Genomic DNA, 19,271 nt, shown 5'->3' with positions numbered 1-19,271 from the left:
AGCGTGGTTGACGCAAATACACACACGGAATGATCGTGAATCATATGGCGATTCACGATCATACGGCCACGTTCAGCTCTAACTAAAAATCTATCGGTGAAGAACATTTGTGGAAACAACGTAAGTCTTCCTATGGATTGCACATATAACTTAAAATTTATGCTGTAAAATAACAATTATTTTACATGTCCTAACAGGTTCTCTGCGGCTGAAATTTAAACAAAAGCCATCTGCTTGAATATCATATCGAGCTGCATAATTTTTGAAAAAAATGGGAGTGGTGTCAATGTGATGCATCACACAGTCGCCACAGGTGACATGATTGACAAGGTGGACCTACAGTTTAAAGTGGTTGGACGAGGAGCGAAAAAAAAGGGCCTCAGGTGTGTTTCCCAGGTCAATGAAACAGTTATCGTCGAGCACTCGAGGCAATCGGAATAAAATTACTCGCAAACCAGTTATTTGAAAAGCGTGCCACTGGAGCAGACGCCAGACATACCAACGGAAAGACACTGTACCAATTATAGAAAATGAAAATCTTTTGAAAAAAGATTAGCCGATATTGACTAGGTTTCGAATGAGGTTACAACTTTCAGCCATACCTCAAACGAACAAGGAATGGAACTAGAAACCGACGTGATGACATCAACATGACTTCATTACAAACAGCCTTCTCTTCCAATTCGGTCACCTCTTCGTCTATTTAAAGGGTCATCGCTGCGTTTGCGGGACTAAAAGTCCATTGATTGAGCAACGGTGAAGGCTAAAGGACATTCTAACTGGTCCCTATTTCTTACGGTAAGTTTTGAATTTCTAACACCTAAAACACTTAAGCCTTTTCGGTAACTAACAAGGGGATTAAATGAATCGTTTCCTACCTTCTCATCCTCGGCAGTGTAGCGAAAAATGAAGTTTCTGGATGTGATTGTTGTTTTCGCGATGGCCGTCAGCGTGATTGATGGCCAATCTGACGACGAAGCCTGGAACGAATACAAAGTGAGTGTTATTTAATTGTGTGTTACATAATTATTTTAATTTCATTTAAATTTTAAAAAAAAAGATGAATTAATTGAAATCGATTGTTGTAGAAAGAGCATGGAAAAAATTACTGGTTCTATATCGACGGTGGGCTACGAGACAGAATGCGCAAGCGCATTTTTCTCTACAGAAATGCGGAAATCAAACGGCACAATAGCGGGAAATTCTCAACATACACTCAAGCGCACAACTACTTCTCAGACATGGTGAAATTACAGTTGAAAAACTGTTAAAACTAAAATCACATTGGACCTAAATTTTTTTTTTTACAGAGGCCATCGGAATGGCAAAGGTATCTCGGCGCTAACCCAACCAAGATCCCTTCCAACATTTTTTCGGAGGAAACAAACACCATTGACACACAAAGACGACAGTCTCTTCCCGAGAACGTGAGCCATTCTTATTTGTTAGCATTCAGTTCGTGATCTTAATTTTTGTGCCCCCAACATTTTATCGGCTCTTTCTGACCTATTTTGATTTCTACTTTTGAATTTCTTCTGGGAGCAGCTCGACTATAGAAACGACCCTTGTATGCCGGAAGTGAAAAACCAAGCAGCGGTAAAATCTCGCATTAAATGAATTCCACGGCAAAAGATTAAATTTTTTTGTTTTAAAATAAATCAAGTGTGGAAGTTGTTGGGCTTTCGCTGCTACCAATCCGCTGGAATTTGCCCACTGCAAGAAATCGAATGCCCCAGTTATTTTAAGGTAATGAAAAAAAAATGTTATTTGATAATTCGGCGATGCAATCACGTTTTTTGTTTACTTTCTAGTGAGAAACAGCTGGTCGATTGCGACAGAGTTAACGCCGGATGCAACGGCGGATGGTACACGGACGCATGGGACTACATCGAAAAAGCCGGAGGATCTGCGCAAACGTCGCTGTACGCCCGCTACAATGCCCGAGTAAGTCTATTCTTGTCTGATACGAGAAAGCAAAATTATTGCATTCACCTGTTTTTATAGAGAGGCATTTGCAGATTCAGAAAAAGGATGATTGGCGCAAAGGTGTCGTCATTCAGCTACGTTAAAGCGAATGACGTTGTGGCTATGCAAGAGGCTATGCAGACATATGGTCCCCTCGCAGTTGCCATGACCGTGGTCAACTCCTTCGCGTCCTACGGGTAATGTTAATTAACGTTCTCTTCTTTTCGCGTTTGATGTCAACGTCATTGATTCAGGAGCGGAATATACGACGATGCGGCGTGCGATAACAGAGAAGTCAATCACGCGGTTGTTCTTGTCGGTTGGGACACGGTCGACGGGGTGGACTACTGGATCGGTCGCAACTCGTGGGGACCCAAATGGGGAGAAAATGGCTACTTCAGGATCAAACGTGGTGTCAACAAATGTAAAATTGAAAATTACGCCGCCTACGTTGTGCCAGTTTAGTGAAATTAATCCTATTTAATGTGAATTGAATATTGCAATTATTTAAATAAAGTAAGAGCTATCATGAATATTTGAATGTGAAAGGGTATGCCATTTAAAAGTTAGTCAGCAAAAAAATTCGTCAATCTAAATTAAATTTGAAGAGGAACGATGTTTACGTATCCGACCACACGGCCTTGTTAATTGACAGGGAATGACAATGTTGCGACATGTTTCGAAATGTATGCCCACCCCAAGTCGACATAAAATATTAAGGCCCTAATATTTAACGTTGATCTTAAGCTACTGATGTGTAAATTAAGTTATAATTACCTAAATATTGAGGACGGCATTTGCAAAGAAGCTGTCTCCAACTGACCACACTGACGTAATAGGAACCTACTGACAAGTAAAGATTTAAGAAGGCTATTTTTAGGAAATCAAGTTTGTGTCAACAACAGAAGCGATATATCGTATTCTGCACACGTCTTAACGTCAACGACGATAAGACAAAAAAGGAATGAAGAGAAAAACATTCCTGTCCTCCCCTTTCTACGAGGGAGGAGGGAGAGTACGATAGCAAATCTGCATTTAAAAATAAAACATGCTTATAGAAGGAATGAAGGACAAGGTAAGATACCTGGGGAATGTGCCTGTAGCATGCCACATCCAAGTCGTATGGGATATGGTGCTTTAATGAAGATGTCACGTCAATCGAGATTGTTTATCGGGAAACACGCACATGGAAACGGACAATGGAAACAAAAGTTTAGTCCGGCAATATCTAATGTAAACGCCCCAACTATCGTCCTGAAGAGGAAAAAAAGGGATTATATGTAATCAAAATGCTAGATGTTTAATATTTGTTTACCTTCAATAACATTTCAGGAGTGGTATATACAAACGACAGGGCGCGCCGCGTGTCCAACAGGAAACTCTACCGGATTGTTCGTTCAGCCGACGACGTGGAGCTTTTAATTTCCCATTTACATGCAGATGGTAGAAATTACGATCCAAGAATTAGTCTGAAAAGAAACAGACAGAAACCAATTAAAATTTAAAAAATTTTAACAACTAAAGTAAGTTGAAGCTGTACACCGAAAGTGTTCGCTTATAAGGATTGCGAACAAAGTAATTTCACAATATTTAGCGCGTTCTAACTGTCGTCATTGCTAGCAGCTGCTACAAATTTGAATCCGGTTCAGTTAACTACAGACGCTGATGAAAGATATGAGCGCAACAAACAATTTCAAAATAAAACTGCTATGACGTCAGGAGCACACATGCGATCTCGTTTTCTTTGGTAGGTTTGTAATTTAAAATCCTGTAGACTTAATGTCATAGAAGTGACAGAAAGTCGCTTAAGTGTTCTCGGGTAAAATGAAATTGTTGCTCGTCTTTCTTGTTTCGCTTTTCGTAATTGGTATCTTCTGCGAAGATAAGGCTTCTAGTTGGAATGAATACAAGGTAAGCCTAAAACCAATTGCTACCACTTAAAAGTTGTAATCGTTGAATAGCAAGTTTTAAACGGATTAGGTCTGATTAGCAATTACCAGTAGGAACTCGATTTTTGTTTCTTTTTTCGCAGAGGTTGCACAACAAAGATTACAACGAGAAACTTGATGCTGGAAAACAAGAAAATGTACGTAAGGCAATTTTCTTCCAAAGAGATGCAAAAATTAAAGTACACAATAGCAGAAAATTTTCCTTTCGACTTGGACACAACGAATTCTCTGACAGGGTAAAGACAGGGTTTTCCTTTCTAAATTGGCTTCTTAATTGGTAAAGACTCCACCGTAAAATTTAATGAATTCAACGGGTTCTACATTTAATAGACGGACAAAGAATTGGCTGTATTGCTTGGTATCAAATCACCTCCTAGTCCTAAATTGCAGAAGTCGATGACCGTTTTCCCAAAACGCCAGACACGTCTACCTGATATCGTATGTGTCTAGAATGTTTTTCTGCATTTCAGCTAAAAAAACAAAACAAAGCACGTTCCATGCATAGATCACAAAATTATTCAAATTAATTTATTGTTTTAATCCTTTTTTTTATTGACGAGTACAGCTGAATTACCGTCACAGCTACTGCTTGCCGCCAATAAAAAGGCAAGGATCGGTAAGGATCGCATCCCCAGTTTGTACTGTATCTCTTTAGTGAAATGATTTTAAACTTTTAAAATTAAAATTCAGTGCGGAAGTTGCTGGGCTTTTACAGCTATAACCCCACTCGAGTTTGACAGATGTAGGAAAAAAAGATCTTACTCTATTCTGAGGTAATCATATAAACCTTTGGTTTTCGTAATTAAATTTACCCATTCCATTTGTTTCACTTCTACAGTGAGCAGCAATTAGTCGACTGTGATACTAATAGCACTAATTATGGCTGCCAAGGTGGTTGGTATGTGACAGCATGGTCTTACATACAAGCAGTTAATGGATCTGCAACAGGATTTTGTTACCCCTATGAGGGTACTGTAAGTCCCAGTTTCACTGCCGCTTTAACTTACAATGGTTCTTTTTAATGCCACAAAATTCTTACACTTACTTTTTTGGAGATTTTTGCAATTCTCTTGTTGTGGAGAAATGGCACTATAGTGCCATTTCTATATAAAACCATATATGGTTTTATACTACTTCTCGACAATTGGTATGTTTCACTTGCTATTTAGAGAAACACATGCAAATTCTGTCCAGAATGCAAGTCAATGGTAGGAGCCAAAGTCTCTTCATTTGGATATGTTCAAAGCAAGAATGCCACTGCTATGCAACTTGCCCTTCAGGAATATGGTCCACTTGCAACTGCAATGGCCGTCGTTGGCAGTTTTTACTACTACACGTAACCAAAACGATTATAATTCTTTTTCTCTTATACTTTTGTATACATCTTTTAATTGAACAGTGATGGCGTGTACGATGATGAGGCTTGTGATAATTTACCTGTCAACCACGGTGTTGTCATTGTCGGTTATGGGAGGTTCAACGACACAATCGATCACTGGGTCGTTCGCAATACGTGGGGAACCACTTGGGGAGATCAAGGCTACATTCTGATACAGCGTGGTGTCAACAAATGCAGCATTGAAACATATCCAGCTTTTGTTGTTTCCCTTTAATTAATATCCGTTTATTGCAATTTTTATGTTTGGTAAATATTTTACAGGATTTAGATATGTTATGTGTTATGTTATAACTTCTAATATAATTGGCGTTGGTAAATACCTATACATCATCTCTCTCGTTTATCGACCGATTACTAAGACAACAAAGTTAACCGTTAACCATGCCAAAGTGTATTGTGTAGATATATATTTTAAAATCTTCGTTAATCTATCAAACTATAGCAAAAAGATTTTCGTTTTACCAGATTCTTCAGTTTACCAACTGTATGAAATCAAGGGATTGCATTTGTCTTAAAGTACATCGACGTAAGCAGTCCATGACTCAATGTTGCACATATTGACTCCACGTTTGATAGCCATGTAACCTTGATTTCCCCAGGTAGTACCCCAAGAATTACGGACAATCCAGTAAGGAATGGCAGGGGTGGTGGTAGTAGTTCCGTAGCCGACGATAACGACAGCGTGATCCACCAGATTTTCGTCGGTGAGAATGCAAGCGGAATCGCTGTAAACTCCAGTCCTTATTAGAACCGGAAAACCATACAAGGAGAATTAGAAAATGGATTTTTATAAAACCAATATGCAGTGTTACTTGTATTGGTAAAGAGAATCAAGGACCCTCATGGCACTGGGCAGGGGTCCATTAGATTGCAAATACTGCATGGACACAGTGGCGTTGGGGTATGGCATTGTCCAGCCGTACGACGAAACACGGGCGGCAATTGAAGAAGAACTGAACTTGCAAGTACCTTTCTAATATCCATAGTAATTTAATGAAAATCATAATTTTAAAAAAAATTTACACTAAGCGATGAGCAGGTACTAGTCAACTTCTTACGGTTTGAGTGGCCCCGGAAACGTAAGGATATGACGAATTTATCATGATTCCTCCCTTCTCCTTGATAAATTGCCAAGCCTGGGTGTAATCTCCGCCGTTGCAACCATGGTTGTAGGGATCGCAATCAACCAACATTTGTTCGCTATCAAACGAGATGCTATTAGCTATTAGCTAAAGAAGAGAAAGAATTGGAGGTTACCTGAGTGCAACGGGAGTTCCAGTTTTCTTGCAGGTGTTGAACTCAAGAGGAACGACGGTTGCGAACGACCAGCAACTTCCACAGCTAGCTGTTGTAAACAAATTATGAAACTTTTGGTAAGTTACGTTATGTGTAAAGGGCGAAAAAATCACCTTGATCTTTTACGGGTTGCATACACTTGTCACTTCTATAATCGATCTAAAAGCGCCAATGGGTTTTAATTTGGTAGCCGATAACTGGAAGGGAATATTAATGCTTACGGAAATTGGAAGAGCACGATCCTCAATAGGGTAACCAGGATTGAAAGATCTTTCCTTGCGAATATCAGGTTTGGCTCCTAATATCGCTCGTCTCTCTTCATCAGTCTTAGTGAATATAAAAAAAAAAAAAAAAAAAAAAATTGACGGGGGCAATCACAATTTTGTTGGCGAGTCAAAAACTTTACCATGTCGGAGAACTGGTTGTTTCCCATTTCCCATTCCTTATTTTCCTTGTTGTGTTTCTCAATTTGTCGTTGCCTTTTAATGAAATTCGCCTTTCTGCGAGCTTCGTCCTTTGAATGGTGCTTCTTCTGGAACTTCGCCTATAAGTAAACAAATATTATTGAAAATTTTGATTTTATTTAATTTTAATTAATGGTACCTTGTAGGATTGCCAGTTGAGTTCATCTTCTAAATCGCCAGCAGCGGCAAACACAATGGCCGTCAACAACAGAACAATGGCACAGAAGAATTTCATTATTGGGTTTCTGTTTTACAAGATAAATCAATTAGAAATAATTATAAAAAGATTTACTTCAGATGTGACAGTACAGTAACATACCTTTGGTCCTTTGCCAATGAATGTCTTTCAAAGTTTGTACCAGTCCATTTATATACTGTTTTAGTTCTACAGCTCAAACTGGGCTGGCTGGTAAATGGTTTCGTGAACGTCACATACTCTCCCTAATTTTACACAGCACAATTCATTTATGTAAAATGTATTTTTGGGCCAACTGTGTTTGATGAGAAGACCTGTGTGCCTCTTTGTGGTTACATCTTTTTTTTTATGCGTTTCAGATCATTTAGGACTTTGTGCGACGATAGGGGAGCATTGATCCTTTTGGATAGCTGTTAAAAAAAAGACGTACACTGATAGTGCAGAATAAAAGAACAGCTGCCTGTGGTTTTTATACATTTGGAATACCGTTGAACACTTGGTTTATGTGGTTTAGAATGACGCCATATACTAACGTGGGGGACACACTTCACAGAATTGCACGTTGACAAATTTGAGGCTGCAGTCTGTCGTAACCTTTCTAAGGTAAAAGTTTAGTCTGCTAATTTACCAACTGTCATGGCGACTCGCAGAATAAAAATTCATAGAAACAATAGCAACCACTGAACACTGCGTTAGAGCCAAAAGTCAGTATGTTTTACGTAAAATGAAGATTACCGAGAATTTGGGACAGGAAAGGCAGTAGATAACAAATGCATCATGCTAAACAAAGGAAATGTATTGAATGTCAATAGCCATTATGTATGACACTCATTGTAGCCCGTTAGTCTTATATAGCAATAGTGAAATATACTGCTGATTATAAAGGAGTTCAGGATCCAGTCAACTAACAAGTCTTGCAATTGTACAATTTCTTTAGTTTTTGAAGATCCAGCTGTTTGGGAGTGGCATGATAAACAAAAAGCAATTTACTATGTTAGTGAATGAAATGAAATGCAGAACTAAATCATACCGTGCTAAATCCCTTTCTTTGCCCAAGAACAGGACTTCCAATAAGTGCTTTAATAACTGGAATGCTACGGTCTATTGCAAAAGCCCCTGCTGGATAATGCATGACTGAGCCTGAAGAAGTGAAAAGGTATTTTTTTTTCGTTAATACTATGAGCGTATGTAAAAGTAACCTGACGATTGATTTTATACCGTAATCGTAGGCAAGTCCGAGCGTAGTGACTTGGGTTGTCGACATCTTTTGAAAATTTCCTCGGTATTCTACATTTGCAAAATACGAATGGTATTCACAATACGCAAAGAACTATAGGAAGCAATATGAACTTACCTTGCCTGACGTTATTCAAATTGATGGAAACGTACTTGTCACGATCGGGACGCATGTGTTCGTGCCAGAATCCAGCCGTATGCATAAGTTCGTGCATAACTACTCCGGGTGCCCAGCTGGCAATGCATCCGTCATCCAGGCTTACATCTTGTGCTCCGCCTATCCGCCCAACGTAGCTCCAGCAGCTTTTGACGGAAACGGACGCTGTTTAAATGTCCCTATATCAAAATCAACAAATCAGAAAATACCCTTGACCGCTTTTTCGGATCCTGATGTAGTTGGTTTGAGTGGTTCGTGGAACAAAACGAAGGCAAGTTTTGTTTTGGTAGGTGTTCATGGCAAAAGCGATGATTTGCCGCTGCGCGGATGCTAAGTGGACAACGATCAAGGTATAATAGAAGAAGGAACAAAATAATATCTTTAATTTATCAAACTGTAGGCTGATGAAAGGACGTATGGAATAGTCGCGCTTGGCCATAGCCCACCGGTGCCCAGGATGGCATTCTTGCCTGAGGCGAGCATGACATCACCTTCGTGTAGCTCAGGATGTTGATTATCCCATAGACTTGATTCATCTAACTCCATTTCTAAAATTTGTAAGAAAATTATTACTTATTAATTAAATAGATTAGTAATAACATAAAACTGGCAATTCTTAATCTTTACAAGGATTTTTCTAAGGACTTGTAGAAATAGAACAGATTTCTGAAATCATTTCAAAACAGTCGCATTTCTATAATCCTGTTGGATAGAAATCAAATCTGAAAGAAAAGGTAAGCTTTAATATATATTACCGCCACTTTTGCTAGATATATCACTATGGAATTCTTCTTCAGTCAGTGGATTCCCAGCCTCGAAACTGTCGTGCAAGAGAGGAGGGCGTGGCGGGCGTATCGGATAGTAGTCACCCGCCGAAGAGGGCATCCCGGAAACAAATCCACCGGCGATAACTCCCGCACAAATAATCATAGGTATTAGAAACTTGTGCGCCATTTTCAAGACAAGATTGACTGCAATAACTAAAAATTTATGTTAAAAGGTAAAATCCAAGCCTTATCTTCAAACAAAGAGATCAAATTACCTTTATATTCAGATGGAAAGGAGCTAGCCGCTGAACAAGAACCACCGCAAGCAAAGGAAGCTGCTCTGTAATTAGTCTAGTTGCCCAATTTATACAATTTACTTGAGCGCTAAACCAGAAGTGAACCTAATTGAGATTCAGGTGGTTTTATTTGCATTGTGCTAGAGTTTGATCAGTTCCAATCGAGGCCGTCGACTCCGTGCAAATAGAACCATTTTTTTTTTTGGCTTAGACGACAGTAAAGCTTTCGATATTAATTTTGTCCAGCTGTTAACATATCTGTTATCAGGCACAGCCAATGTCAATGCTAATTTGTTGACTCCAGGCGTAATTGAACTGTTCTTCGTACGTTTAATTAGACAATATTCAAATGTATTCAGTTCTTTTTCGATACGACTGATAAATAATAAGTAGTAAAATTTGCCCAAATAATATTGATGTATATTTTAAATTACAAATTAAATCCCATCACAAATTAAATCATTCCACTCAGCGTATACCGCACGAGTTAACAATAATTCGAAAACAAAGTATTCAAAATTGAAATTGTTAATACAAATTTTTTTTTGCCAATTTTTTCAATTCTGAAGATTTCTTAACCCGATCCACAACTGGATGATGCGCAGTTGTACAATTTGTTGAGTTTTTGAACGTCCAACTATAACGTAAAACGGAAAAAGACAATTACAGATCTTTACTAATTTAAATGAAAAATAATTTGCATACCGTGCTGAATCCTGCTCGTTGTCCTATGACAGGAGTGCCGATCAAAGCTGTGATGACAGGAATGCTAGGGTCAATAGCAAACGCTCCCTTCGGATAATGCATTACAGATCCTGAATGCATCAGATGCCTTTTTAAAATCACATTACAACCAATTAACTAGCATATGTTACCATAATCGTAAGACAGTCCTAGAATTGTAACCTGTGTTGTTGAAAGCTTATCGAAATTGCCTCGATATCCTGCAATGTCAAACAAATAAAATTGCCATTAAAAGCCCCGAAGTTGCTACACATTTTTGATAACGGAATTGCATTGAAATAACTTACGTTCAAGAACATTATTCAAGTTGATTGAAACGTATGTATCGCGATCGGGACGCATGTGTTCGTGCCAGAATCCAGCCGTGTGCATCAGCTCGTGCATAACGACTCCAGGTGCCCAACTAACAACGCAACCATCATCCAAACTCACACCTTGAGCGCCATTGTTGATCATACCCACGTAGCTCCAGCAGCTTATTTATCCCAATAAAAAAAAATAAACGCTAATTAAATTCAACTATTTTTCTAAACAAGATTTTATAAATATACCCTTGTCCACTCTTGAAGATCGAGATGTAATTTGTTTCGGTAGTTCGTGGAACAAAGCGAATGCATGTTTTGTTGTGATAGGTACTCATGGCAAACGCAATGATATTTCGCTGCTCAGCCGCTTTTTGTGATATACAAGATAACATTAATCGAATAAAGTTAACGAAGTTCCATAAATTAGTATGCTTACTAAAAGTTGTTGCGATGACGTAAGGAATGACTTTATTTGGCCACAGAGCATTCTGGTTAAGAATAGCATTTTTGCTTCCCGATATCATAATGTCACCTTCAAGCAGCTCAGGATGTTGTTTCTCCCATGGAATAAATCCATCACCAGCCATTTCTTGATTTAGATCACAAACAGGAATGATTGAAAGGCTATATATTTTAAATGTTGAATATTTACCTCGAGCTAGGCTGGAAAAATCGCTTTGCAATTCTTCTTCAGTTAACGGTTCACCTGCTACGAAACCCTCCAACTACAATAAATATTAAGTAAATATTATTAATAACATGAATAATTTAACTAATGAGATAAAAGTCTTACCCAGTTGTCGGCATTACGAGTTATAACAGGCGTTGCTGTAATTGATGACATCATCGATGCCACAAGTACCATCACGAACATGAATGTCATTTTTGCTAAAAAAAAAAAAAATTAAAGATTATACAATATGTAAATTTAACAAGAAGAAACAGTAGAGCTACCTTAACTGCCGACCGGTTTCCACTTAACGAAGCGCCTACGAGCGAAACTACAAAAACCAAACATTTTTGGGTGCTTATTTATACGCGAATGTCATTGAGCGCTATTGGCTTTAATCGTGTCGGCGTAAACATGAACGCGGATGCAGCAGGTGTTAAAAAAAAACCTTGTTCGGATTTAGGTAGTCCCAACAGGTACAGTGTCAACGCAGTACCAACTGATTTTCACCGATAAATTAGTTGACATAAGATACTATTTACTTCGCCCAGCTGCTTGCCACAATGACGTCAAACGTGTTTTTCACCACAAAAATACATTTCACCGCCAGATAGATCAGAAAAATGAACTTGATCACGCACAACTTGTGGGCTACGCAAAACATAACCCTAAAAAACCCTGTTCGCTTAGACAGAAAGTTCAGAGAGAAACGTAGATTTGTTAAGCTAGCATAAAAATAACCGCAATGTTTAGTTTAAAACAATAATTTGCAATCATTTCAAACGTGAAAGTTAAATCCTAAATACGCTACATTTCCGCTATTTAACCAATCATTTTCACCCAGCTGCACATATGGAGGGGAGGAGCCATACGTTGCAAATACCGCACACATTCCTATTCGTTTGAAAAAATTCAGTGAATGATCCAGAATCTTCCTGAAAATAACTTGCAATGAAATTATGTGCCGGACTAGGGTCTAAATTAACTATTAAAACGTGACGTTAGAATAAAAAGGTTAATTCCATCTACCGTATTGTAATATATTCTGCTTATGACCTTCAAAACATTTCTGTTAAATGACAAACGCAGAAGCATTTGCTTATTCGTAGAAGACGAAAGTATTTACGCAACACGAACGTAAGCAGTCCATGATTCAATGTTGCACATATTAACGCCTCTCTTAATCATGAAGTAACCAGACAGACCCCAGCCAGTACCCCAAGAATTACGGACAATCCAGTATGGAGTAGCGGGGTAGTTGAAGTGGCCGTGGTTGTACCATAACCGACGATCGTAATGGCGTGATCGACATCATTCTCGTCAGTAACGATGCAAGCGGGATCGCTATACACCCCAGAACTTTATAACATAAAGGAATTAGCATAATTAAACAACAAAACTTCTTTTCTCATCATACGCATAATTGTAGAAGGATTTGAGGATCTTAATAGCACTGGGAAGTGGTCCTTCAGCTTGAAGAAAATTCATGGATACAGTTGCATTAGGGTAGGGCATAGTCCAGTCGAAAGCCGTAACTTTAGCGCCTACTGCAGTGCTGTTGAACTTGCACGTAGTGCCTGCCTGCCATTACCAAATCATCAAATGGAAAACAGCCATTTTTGAAGTTCAACATAAGTGTTAAAATTCGAATTTGTTTACAAGTCCAGTAGATCCAGATGTGTAGGTGTATGCAGAACTTTTCATGATACCTCCCTTCTCACTGATGTACTTCCAAGCGTTCGTGTACATTCCACCATTGCAACCATGATCGTAAGGATCGCAGTCGACCAACATTTGCTCGCTGAAATGTTATATGCCAGTAAATTACCGAATCAAGAAGAAAACAAGAAATGATTTAATACCTGAATGCGACTGCTGTGCCAGTTTTCTTGCATGAATTGAATTCTATAGGAACCACGGTGGCAAATGACCAACAACTTCCGCAGCTGCCTGTAATTCAACATAAAAGTTGGACGAATTCTTTACATTTTCTATAAGGAATTACCTTGATCCTTGACTGGTTGCATGCATTTGTCGGTACGGTAATCAATCTGATCGATCCAAAAAAGAAAAAGGTCTATAAATTAATCTAATTCACCATATCATTTATGAAATGTTACAGAAGCTGGCAATTGACGATCCATAACGGGGTAAGAAACACCAGTGACAGACCTCTCGCGACGAATAGTCGGTTTGGCTCCGAGCACACTTAGTTTCTCTTCTTCAGACTGGAAGAAACGGTTTAAGGATCAATGACTCAATTATATCACGACAGAAAATTTCGAGACTAAACTCACCATGTCAGAGAATTTGTTGTGTGCCATCTGCCACTCCTTGTTTTCTCGGTTATGTTTTTCAATAACTCTGTCCCTAGCAAGGAAATTCTGTTTTCTGATGGCATCTTCCTGTGGCGAATGAGCCTTGCCGAATTGGAACTAGTTGAAAAAGCCCCAAAGCTAACTTGTCACCGTATTTTATTGCAATAATCATAACATCTAAAAATACCTTGTAAAAGTTCCAGGCATCCTCGTCACGATCAGCCATGGCTACAGCCACAGTCAACAGGATAATGGTGGACAGAAATTTCATTTTTCCTCCTATACCACTTTTCTGTATCAAAATGAAAATTTAATGTCGATATCAATCATCAAAGCTAGGGGCGATTGAACTTACCGTGGAAGAAGCTCTACCCGTCGGATGAATGTGAGCTTATGTCTTCCATCACGTTCCTTATAAGCAGTCAAATTCTATGCCCGCGGAGCACAGAGAACGGCACTCGTGTTTGAACAGAACATCCGCTTACGTAGTTTCCATACTGACGTACTGTTCTTGAATTGAAAACGAACGTTCTGGTGTAAACTACCAGGTGTCCTGTGGTTTACACCATAGACGATGGGAGAAAATATTCACGAAGGAGCTTGCGAGGTTTGGATTACGCACCTGTTTTCCCAATGAAAATTATTGTAACTTCCAACCAATCCCCGTCACTAAAAAAAATTCATATTAGTATTTCAAATAAAAATTTTTATATGTGATCCAACTATGCCATACCGAAAAAGTTGTAACATCCTGGAATCATTCGTCCGCCCCTATACCTATCTCCCCCCATCTAGTAAAACCAAGCGGAAAGGTTAACGGGGCAAAATATTCTGGCACCGAATAGTCATACAACACTTACTTACTGACGTAAAAGTACCGTGTGTAAATACTTTGTTTGGGAAAACACACTGTCAACAAACATCCAACCACGCTATGCATTCGTTCTCAACTACACCGCGTTTACGAATATATCTGTGACCCCCTTTTGTCAACAAAGTGTCAGATACACAACGAGACATCGTTGACTCACATTTGTTAACTTTAAAAAGCCCTAGAAATGTAGCCTTACTTGGAACAAAAACTTACCTCTAATCCAAATTAAATTAAACTATATTCCGTAAATCAAAAAGATTATAACATGTTATAAAAATGTGACAGCATAAGTATTATAGTTCAGAGTTAAAATTAAAATTTAGAATAAAAGTGGACTGGCCTGCGAAATCCCCAGCGTTTGATAGGCTTACCACCACTGAAACCGTACAACCCCGAAGCCTTGCAGTAGAAACGGTTTAGTTTTTTGAGGTCCAGCTGTTGATCAACCAAAAACGTATGAAATGAACTTCCCGGCAAACACAGACTCGTTCTGACAATACCCCAATTGCGTCTTGCCAATGTAAAACGAACTTACTGCGCTAAAAGCTCTCCGTTGACCTAAAGCAGGCTTCCCACGGAGCGGTTTGATGACTGGGATAGTTGGATCCTTGGCAAAAGCATCCGATGGATAATGCATTAACGACCCTTATGGGAAAAAATATTTTGTTTAAACTTCACTCCACTACAATACAGTACGAACGTATGGCTTTACTATACGATGCAATCACAGTAAACTTACCATAGTCATAAGAAAATCTTGTAGTTGTCAGGTCCCACATCTTTGTCTTTTGAAAGTAATCTCTATTTCCTAGGGGAAGAAGAGATAATCATGTTGATCTTGTGATGTCAGTTAATCTTTATCTTTTTTAATTGAACACTTACTCCTTTCAATGTTATCGAAATTGATCGACACATATTTGTCACGATCTGGACGTTGATGTTCGTGATAGAACCCAAGTACATGCATCAATTCATGCATGACAAGTCCAGGTCTGGAAAACAAAACGCAATGATCGTCCAGGCTCACTTTTTGTCTACCGCCAACCATGCCCACATCACTCCAGCATCTAGATGGAAAACTCCAGCAAGATAAAATATACAGACAAATAAAATTCTATAAAATTACACACCCCTGTCCAGTTTTCGAGATCCTGACGTAGTTATCCTCAACAGTTCGGGGAACAAAACGGATACAAGTATGCGTGTGATAGGCTTTTATAGCTGAAGCGATAATTTCCCGCTGCCTGGATGCTAATTTCAACCAAAGAAGAGTCATAACATGTGTAAGACAGGTTTTTTAAAATAACGACTTACTATAAGATGCCGAGATTACATAAGGAATTTCTGCATTTGGCCAACGATTCGACGAGGTGAGAAGAACATTTTTCCTACCCATGAGCGTAATATCATTGCCACACTGGATGTGCTACCCGCTCCGTTCGCCAACTTCGTTTAGCTCGTAGTCTTAATAAAGATATTGATTAAAAGTAGAATTTTGTAATTTATTTTTTTAACTTTACCTTCCTTTTTTATGCTGAAAGATTTGAATTCCTCTTCAGTGAATGGCTTCCCAGTTTCAAAATCGTCCTACAAAGGACAAAAATGCAATAAATTTACAACCAGTTCGTTAAATCAATATATAAAGCCACCGAATACTTTTCCAACAACGCTTACCTGAATGTTGACTTCCGTAGCGTTTTTCAACGCGGATTTTGCTGGAAAAAACGAAATGAAACCAAGTCGCACAGATGCAATTGCCGAAATAGCCAGAACTTTAAACAATGCTGCAGCTATCATTCCCAGTTATTGTTACATGGAACCTACACATTAAAAATTTTTAAACAATTAATCAGACAAACATAAGCTGATTTAGATGTAACATACTTTCGTAATGTTGAAGCTTTCCCAAGCTGTTTAACTTTTGCAGTGTAAATTCGAGTCGTTGTTCGCATCGAATTCTAGAGCTGAACTGCTACGAATAAGCCCAAGCTCACCACATAAAGCGTCTTAAAAGCAGTAAAACGAAAAAAAGTTTAATTCTAAATGTGTTACGCACCAGTCATTTTTAGTTGTTTCGTCGGCATAGAAAACCACCTAATTTCTTCCATCGCAAACTCGTATGATGTACCCAGTGACACTATTAAAAGCGGTGCACTTCGGAGATATCGGGATTCCTCATAACTTTCCCCCTGAAGTGGAACAAAAGAATAAATGTCAGGCATTAACAAAACGGGAAAAGTGATTAGCACTGTTCCGGTTTCTGTGGATTGTTAGAAGCGTAGTGCAGGAGAAAAAACAAAGAATTAGGTTAACCACTTAATTATCTCGAAACAGTACAAATGACATATATAGCTATTGTACATGGTTCTTCATTGTAACAAGGACACCTATTTTTAGATTCCTTCTATCGTATGTAACTCATTGCGAATTAGGATTAGAATAAATAGCAACATTTATTTAGAAGGAAAATAGGCTAATGTTTTAAGCAGTAGACCATCATTGAACTTTAAAAGAAGCACTATAATCAACATACTGGTAGAAGAGAATACAGTTTCTTTTGTATAACACCAAACAATCTAAAAATAGCTGCTAAAATTGTTCGAAATAGACGAGTCAATACAAACCCATAACTAAAATGAAACCGTCATTACAGGGCTAAAAGTTCAACAGTCTCAGATAGCACAACCTTGAAGACTGATCAAAGGTGAAAAATTCTTACCCATATAAGCCCTAGGTCAATGACGTAACAGGGAACCAATCGTTGGCGGAAGGAGAAAGAGATCGAAAACAACGACCTTTTTTACGTAATTTCTTACCATACCCCCACATTTTGGTCATCGAAAAGGTATTTACAAGGTCAGAACAGAAAACGATAGGGATAGGTATTTGTAACATTTCGAAAACAGAACAGATATAACTTTTAATGATAAAAGTAAAGACTTTAATGTCTTAACGAATTCAATTTACGTTACCCAAACTCCGACAAGTGAAGAATGATCTGCCATAGCAGACGATTAGTTCGGTGAATTGCAGTACACGCTGTTCAATTTCACAATATCCGTCTTTGAGTCAACCAAAGTTTTCAAATTAAATATTTGAATACAAGCTTACAAATTGATGCTACGTACTGGGCTAAATCCTTCCCGATTTGCTATAAATGGTGGTCCTTGTAGCCGTGTAATAACTCGAATTGTAGGATCTTTGGCAAAGGCATTCGAAGGGTAATGCATAACAGAGCCTAAAATTTTCAAAGAAAACTTTAACAAATGTCTTGACTGCTTTGCTTTTTTTCCCAAGACTTGAAAAGAACAAATTTACCGTAATCATAAGAATATCTCACGGTTAGCAAGTCCCACATGTTCATTTTTTTAAAGTAGCCTCTGTTTTCTAAAGAAAAATCAATAAAAAATGAAATGCTCAGCATACAATCAAAATGCCAGGTGATCGATAAAAGATTTACTCGGTTCAACGTTTTCCAAATTGATGAACACGTAATTGTCACGATCTGGCCGCTGATGTTCGTGATAGAATCCCAGCGTGTGCATCAACTCGTGAACGATAAGTCCTGGTATGCTTCTTAAAATGCACCGGTCGTCCAAACTCACAGTTTGCCTTTGTCCTATCTTGCCCACATCACTCCAGCAACTGTTTATACCAACGTCAAATCAGCATAGTTAATGTTTATTTTATTTTATTATACCCTTGTCCAGTTTTTGTGATTCTGACGTAATTCTTCTCGGTGGTTCGACGGATGAAACGAATACACGTGTTGTTATGATAAGCATTGATGGCTGAAGCAATTATTTCACGCTGTCGTGGTGCTTTTTTCGAATTAAACGTAAAACATTATAAACTAATGTGACAAATTGTTTATCTTAACAAGAAAAACGTATATACTGTAACTGGATGAGATCACGTAAGGAATTTTCGCATTCGGCCAACGTTCCCTGGAAGTTAAGACACCATGTTTACGCCCCGTTGGCACAATATCACCACCAAAGAGTTCGGGATCTTGTTTATCCCATGCAATAGATTCTACTGTTTCATATTCTAAACCTAAAATATGAAATAATTCGTCAATAGAACTGTGAGGAAATAAAGACATCTAACCTTCACCATCAATAACTTTGTTGAAAATATTACTATTGAATTCTTCTTCAGTGAGGGGCTCTCCCATTTGAAAATCGTCAGTCTATGATGTTATCCATCTCAGGAATTGTTATTCGCAACCAGATAAATTAAACAGAAAATAAGTCTTACTTGATCATCATTGCTGTCTGAAATGTGCTGGGCCGAGACGTGTTCAGGGCGAATGCAGACGACAATCGCCATAACTTTGATTAAAGTTCGTGTCATCATTTTCTATAAATTATCTTCGTTTTACAAGTATTATTATTCGTTTGTAAAAGATATTGATTTGACTGGAACGGTAACAAATGCGTCTATCGAAATTCAGGTTCACGAAACGTATGACAAACACCACGAATGAGATCCAGTGCTGTTCGCAACCAGTTCCCAGTTTAAAATGCCTCACGTTCTCGTTTGTTTAGCTCTTTAAGAACTAGCTATAAACTTTATCAGCCTATAGCATTTTCCTCAATAAAACTCTTTAACTTGAGACTGAGGTGTGATTTC

At 38.4% G+C, this 19,271-nt stretch overlaps 8 protein-coding genes and 2 long non-coding RNA genes across 12 annotated transcripts; 2 read left to right on the top strand and 8 right to left on the bottom strand.

The window, feature by feature from the left end:
* The first annotated feature begins 780 nt into the window (after nucleotides 1-780).
* On the top strand, nucleotides 781-2,496 carry LOC130702104 (uncharacterized). Its single transcript, XM_057523772.2, has 9 exons — nucleotides 781-798; nucleotides 896-996; nucleotides 1,089-1,244; nucleotides 1,311-1,427; nucleotides 1,546-1,596; nucleotides 1,664-1,746; nucleotides 1,812-1,944; nucleotides 2,005-2,162; nucleotides 2,220-2,496. Exons 2-9 carry the CDS (start codon nucleotides 907-909, stop codon nucleotides 2,428-2,430), a joined length of 999 nt encoding a protein of 332 aa, XP_057379755.1. The 5' UTR covers nucleotides 781-798; nucleotides 896-906; the 3' UTR covers nucleotides 2,431-2,496.
* Nucleotides 2,497-2,742: 246 nt separating this feature from the next.
* LOC130702131 (uncharacterized) lies at nucleotides 2,743-5,095 on the bottom strand. Its single transcript, XR_009004243.2, has 4 exons — nucleotides 4,960-5,095; nucleotides 3,281-3,434; nucleotides 3,050-3,219; nucleotides 2,743-2,808 (listed from the first exon to the last, which is right to left on the bottom strand). It is a non-coding gene; the product is annotated as an uncharacterized LOC130702131 (long non-coding RNA).
* Nucleotides 3,750-5,625, top strand: LOC130702105 (uncharacterized). The gene is made up of 8 exons (XM_057523774.2): nucleotides 3,750-3,876; nucleotides 3,998-4,150; nucleotides 4,245-4,352; nucleotides 4,480-4,530; nucleotides 4,605-4,687; nucleotides 4,753-4,888; nucleotides 5,084-5,250; nucleotides 5,314-5,625. Exons 1-8 carry the CDS (start codon nucleotides 3,790-3,792, stop codon nucleotides 5,525-5,527), a joined length of 999 nt encoding a protein of 332 aa, XP_057379757.1. The 5' UTR covers nucleotides 3,750-3,789; the 3' UTR covers nucleotides 5,528-5,625.
* A 56-nt stretch (nucleotides 5,626-5,681) lies between these two features.
* Nucleotides 5,682-7,351, bottom strand: LOC130702116 (uncharacterized). The gene is made up of 8 exons (XM_057523786.2): nucleotides 7,213-7,351; nucleotides 7,016-7,153; nucleotides 6,831-6,935; nucleotides 6,723-6,768; nucleotides 6,571-6,658; nucleotides 6,372-6,513; nucleotides 6,126-6,286; nucleotides 5,682-6,053 (listed from the first exon to the last, which is right to left on the bottom strand). The coding sequence occupies exons 1-8, from the start codon at nucleotides 7,306-7,308 to the stop codon at nucleotides 5,825-5,827; spliced, it is 1,005 nt and encodes a 334-aa protein (XP_057379769.1). The 5' UTR covers nucleotides 7,309-7,351; the 3' UTR covers nucleotides 5,682-5,824.
* A 52-nt stretch (nucleotides 7,352-7,403) lies between these two features.
* Nucleotides 7,404-7,825, bottom strand: LOC132088119 (uncharacterized). Its single transcript, XR_009421354.1, has 3 exons — nucleotides 7,745-7,825; nucleotides 7,584-7,679; nucleotides 7,404-7,514 (listed from the first exon to the last, which is right to left on the bottom strand). It is a non-coding gene; the product is annotated as an uncharacterized LOC132088119 (long non-coding RNA).
* Nucleotides 7,826-8,044: 219 nt separating this feature from the next.
* On the bottom strand, nucleotides 8,045-9,822 carry LOC130702107 (astacin-like). The gene is made up of 8 exons (XM_057523776.2): nucleotides 9,705-9,822; nucleotides 9,418-9,642; nucleotides 9,058-9,210; nucleotides 8,872-8,992; nucleotides 8,624-8,808; nucleotides 8,488-8,556; nucleotides 8,300-8,409; nucleotides 8,045-8,221 (listed from the first exon to the last, which is right to left on the bottom strand). Exons 2-8 carry the CDS (start codon nucleotides 9,614-9,616, stop codon nucleotides 8,174-8,176), a joined length of 885 nt encoding a protein of 294 aa, XP_057379759.1. The 5' UTR covers nucleotides 9,617-9,642; nucleotides 9,705-9,822; the 3' UTR covers nucleotides 8,045-8,173.
* A 301-nt stretch (nucleotides 9,823-10,123) lies between these two features.
* LOC130702110 (hatching enzyme 1.2-like) lies at nucleotides 10,124-14,417 on the bottom strand. 2 transcript variants are annotated; one of them, XM_057523778.2, is made up of 9 exons: nucleotides 11,729-11,849; nucleotides 11,568-11,662; nucleotides 11,427-11,499; nucleotides 11,211-11,363; nucleotides 11,021-11,141; nucleotides 10,757-10,944; nucleotides 10,601-10,669; nucleotides 10,431-10,540; nucleotides 10,124-10,362 (listed from the first exon to the last, which is right to left on the bottom strand). In XM_057523778.2, the coding sequence occupies exons 2-9, from the start codon at nucleotides 11,655-11,657 to the stop codon at nucleotides 10,300-10,302; spliced, it is 867 nt and encodes a 288-aa protein (XP_057379761.1). In that variant the 5' UTR covers nucleotides 11,658-11,662; nucleotides 11,729-11,849; the 3' UTR covers nucleotides 10,124-10,299. The 2 variants fall into 2 exon arrangements, with proteins under 2 accessions (XP_057379761.1, XP_059351876.1); XM_059495893.1 differs by lacking the exons at nucleotides 11,568-11,662; nucleotides 11,729-11,849 and adding an exon at nucleotides 14,413-14,417 and having other exon boundaries at nucleotides 11,427-11,493.
* LOC130702102 (procathepsin L-like) lies at nucleotides 12,460-14,054 on the bottom strand. The gene is given in 9 exon segments (XM_057523770.2): nucleotides 12,460-12,700; nucleotides 12,703-12,803; nucleotides 12,862-13,025; nucleotides 13,104-13,245; nucleotides 13,307-13,394; nucleotides 13,450-13,495; nucleotides 13,565-13,672; nucleotides 13,742-13,879; nucleotides 13,950-14,054. Coding segments are annotated over 9 exon segments (1,005 nt in total). The 5' UTR covers nucleotides 14,034-14,054; the 3' UTR covers nucleotides 12,460-12,566.
* A 438-nt stretch (nucleotides 14,418-14,855) lies between the features above and the next one.
* On the bottom strand, nucleotides 14,856-16,846 carry LOC130702113 (zinc metalloproteinase nas-8-like). Its single transcript, XM_057523783.2, has 9 exons — nucleotides 16,521-16,846; nucleotides 16,311-16,456; nucleotides 16,157-16,223; nucleotides 15,951-16,100; nucleotides 15,767-15,887; nucleotides 15,519-15,703; nucleotides 15,376-15,444; nucleotides 15,172-15,281; nucleotides 14,856-15,071 (listed from the first exon to the last, which is right to left on the bottom strand). Exons 4-9 carry the CDS (start codon nucleotides 16,030-16,032, stop codon nucleotides 14,949-14,951), a joined length of 690 nt encoding a protein of 229 aa, XP_057379766.1. The 5' UTR covers nucleotides 16,033-16,100; nucleotides 16,157-16,223; nucleotides 16,311-16,456; nucleotides 16,521-16,846; the 3' UTR covers nucleotides 14,856-14,948.
* A 129-nt stretch (nucleotides 16,847-16,975) lies between these two features.
* Nucleotides 16,976-19,224, bottom strand: LOC130702108 (zinc metalloproteinase nas-8-like). Of its 2 annotated transcripts, none has more exons than XM_057523777.2 (8): nucleotides 18,897-19,224; nucleotides 18,747-18,828; nucleotides 18,534-18,692; nucleotides 18,337-18,457; nucleotides 18,097-18,281; nucleotides 17,955-18,023; nucleotides 17,765-17,874; nucleotides 16,976-17,698 (listed from the first exon to the last, which is right to left on the bottom strand). In XM_057523777.2, the coding sequence occupies exons 1-8, from the start codon at nucleotides 18,993-18,995 to the stop codon at nucleotides 17,651-17,653; spliced, it is 873 nt and encodes a 290-aa protein (XP_057379760.1). In that variant the 5' UTR covers nucleotides 18,996-19,224; the 3' UTR covers nucleotides 16,976-17,650. The 2 variants fall into 2 exon arrangements, with proteins under 2 accessions (XP_057379760.1, XP_059351875.1); XM_059495892.1 differs by having other exon boundaries at nucleotides 18,753-18,828.
* Between the last annotated feature and the right edge of the window lie 47 nt (nucleotides 19,225-19,271).

Source organism: Daphnia carinata, chromosome 6, assembly GCF_022539665.2.
Source record: "Daphnia carinata strain CSIRO-1 chromosome 6, CSIRO_AGI_Dcar_HiC_V3, whole genome shotgun sequence".
Classification (NCBI taxonomy): Eukaryota; Metazoa; Arthropoda; class Branchiopoda; order Diplostraca; family Daphniidae; genus Daphnia; species Daphnia carinata.
The sequence above is the reverse complement of the archived record's forward strand: the minus strand, read 5'-3'. Positions and strand labels throughout refer to the sequence as shown.

Excerpts from the sequence above, each read along its gene's own strand:
- LOC130702105 (XM_057523774.2), top strand. The coding sequence starts at position 3,790 with ATGAAATTGTTGCTCGTCTTTCTTGTTTCGCTTTTCGTAATTGGTATC. Across the intron at positions 4,151-4,244 it reads ACAACGAATTCTCTGACAGG|ACGGACAAAGAATTGGCTGT; the intron begins GTAAAGACAGGG and ends TACATTTAATAG. Across the intron at positions 4,531-4,604 it reads CAATAAAAAGGCAAGGATCG|TGCGGAAGTTGCTGGGCTTT; the intron begins GTAAGGATCGCA and ends ATTAAAATTCAG.
- LOC130702108 (XM_057523777.2), bottom strand. The coding sequence starts at position 18,995 with ATGATGACACGAACTTTAATCAAAGTTATGGCGATTGTCGTCTGCATT. Across the intron at positions 18,693-18,746 it reads CAAAGTTATTGATGGTGAAG|GTTTAGAATATGAAACAGTA; the intron begins GTTAGATGTCTT and ends TTCATATTTTAG. Across the intron at positions 18,282-18,336 it reads ATCACAAAAACTGGACAAGG|TTGCTGGAGTGATGTGGGCA; the intron begins GTATAATAAAAT and ends TGGTATAAACAG.
- LOC130702104 (XM_057523772.2), top strand. The coding sequence starts at position 907 with ATGAAGTTTCTGGATGTGATTGTTGTTTTCGCGATGGCCGTCAGCGTG. Across the intron at positions 997-1,088 it reads AAGCCTGGAACGAATACAAA|AAAGAGCATGGAAAAAATTA; the intron begins GTGAGTGTTATT and ends CGATTGTTGTAG. Across the intron at positions 1,747-1,811 it reads AATGCCCCAGTTATTTTAAG|TGAGAAACAGCTGGTCGATT; the intron begins GTAATGAAAAAA and ends TTTACTTTCTAG.
- LOC130702113 (XM_057523783.2), bottom strand. The coding sequence starts at position 16,032 with ATGGGTAGGAAAAATGTTCTTCTCACCTCGTCGAATCGTTGGCCAAAT. Across the intron at positions 15,445-15,518 it reads TTTCGATAACATTGAAAGGA|GAAATAGAGATTACTTTCAA; the intron begins GTAAGTGTTCAA and ends TTCTTCCCCTAG. Across the intron at positions 15,282-15,375 it reads AAGATTTTCTTATGACTATG|GGTCGTTAATGCATTATCCA; the intron begins GTAAGTTTACTG and ends TTTTCCCATAAG.
- LOC130702107 (XM_057523776.2), bottom strand. The coding sequence starts at position 9,616 with ATGGCGCACAAGTTTCTAATACCTATGATTATTTGTGCGGGAGTTATC. Across the intron at positions 9,211-9,417 it reads TATATCTAGCAAAAGTGGCG|AAATGGAGTTAGATGAATCA; the intron begins GTAATATATATT and ends TACAAATTTTAG. Across the intron at positions 8,222-8,299 it reads AAAGAAAGGGATTTAGCACG|CTGGATCTTCAAAAACTAAA; the intron begins GTATGATTTAGT and ends ACTCCCAAACAG.
- LOC130702110 (XM_057523778.2), bottom strand. The coding sequence starts at position 11,657 with ATGACATTCATGTTCGTGATGGTACTTGTGGCATCGATGATGTCATCA. Across the intron at positions 11,500-11,567 it reads CTCGTAATGCCGACAACTGG|TTGGAGGGTTTCGTAGCAGG; the intron begins GTAAGACTTTTA and ends TATTTATTGTAG. Across the intron at positions 11,364-11,426 it reads TTTTTCCAGCCTAGCTCGAG|AAATGGCTGGTGATGGATTT; the intron begins GTAAATATTCAA and ends ATCTAAATCAAG.
- LOC130702116 (XM_057523786.2), bottom strand. The coding sequence starts at position 7,308 with ATGAAATTCTTCTGTGCCATTGTTCTGTTGTTGACGGCCATTGTGTTT. Across the intron at positions 6,936-7,015 it reads ACAACCAGTTCTCCGACATG|ACTGATGAAGAGAGACGAGC; the intron begins GTAAAGTTTTTG and ends ATATTCACTAAG. Across the intron at positions 6,514-6,570 it reads GGAACTCCCGTTGCACTCAG|CGAACAAATGTTGGTTGATT; the intron begins GTAACCTCCAAT and ends CTCGTTTGATAG.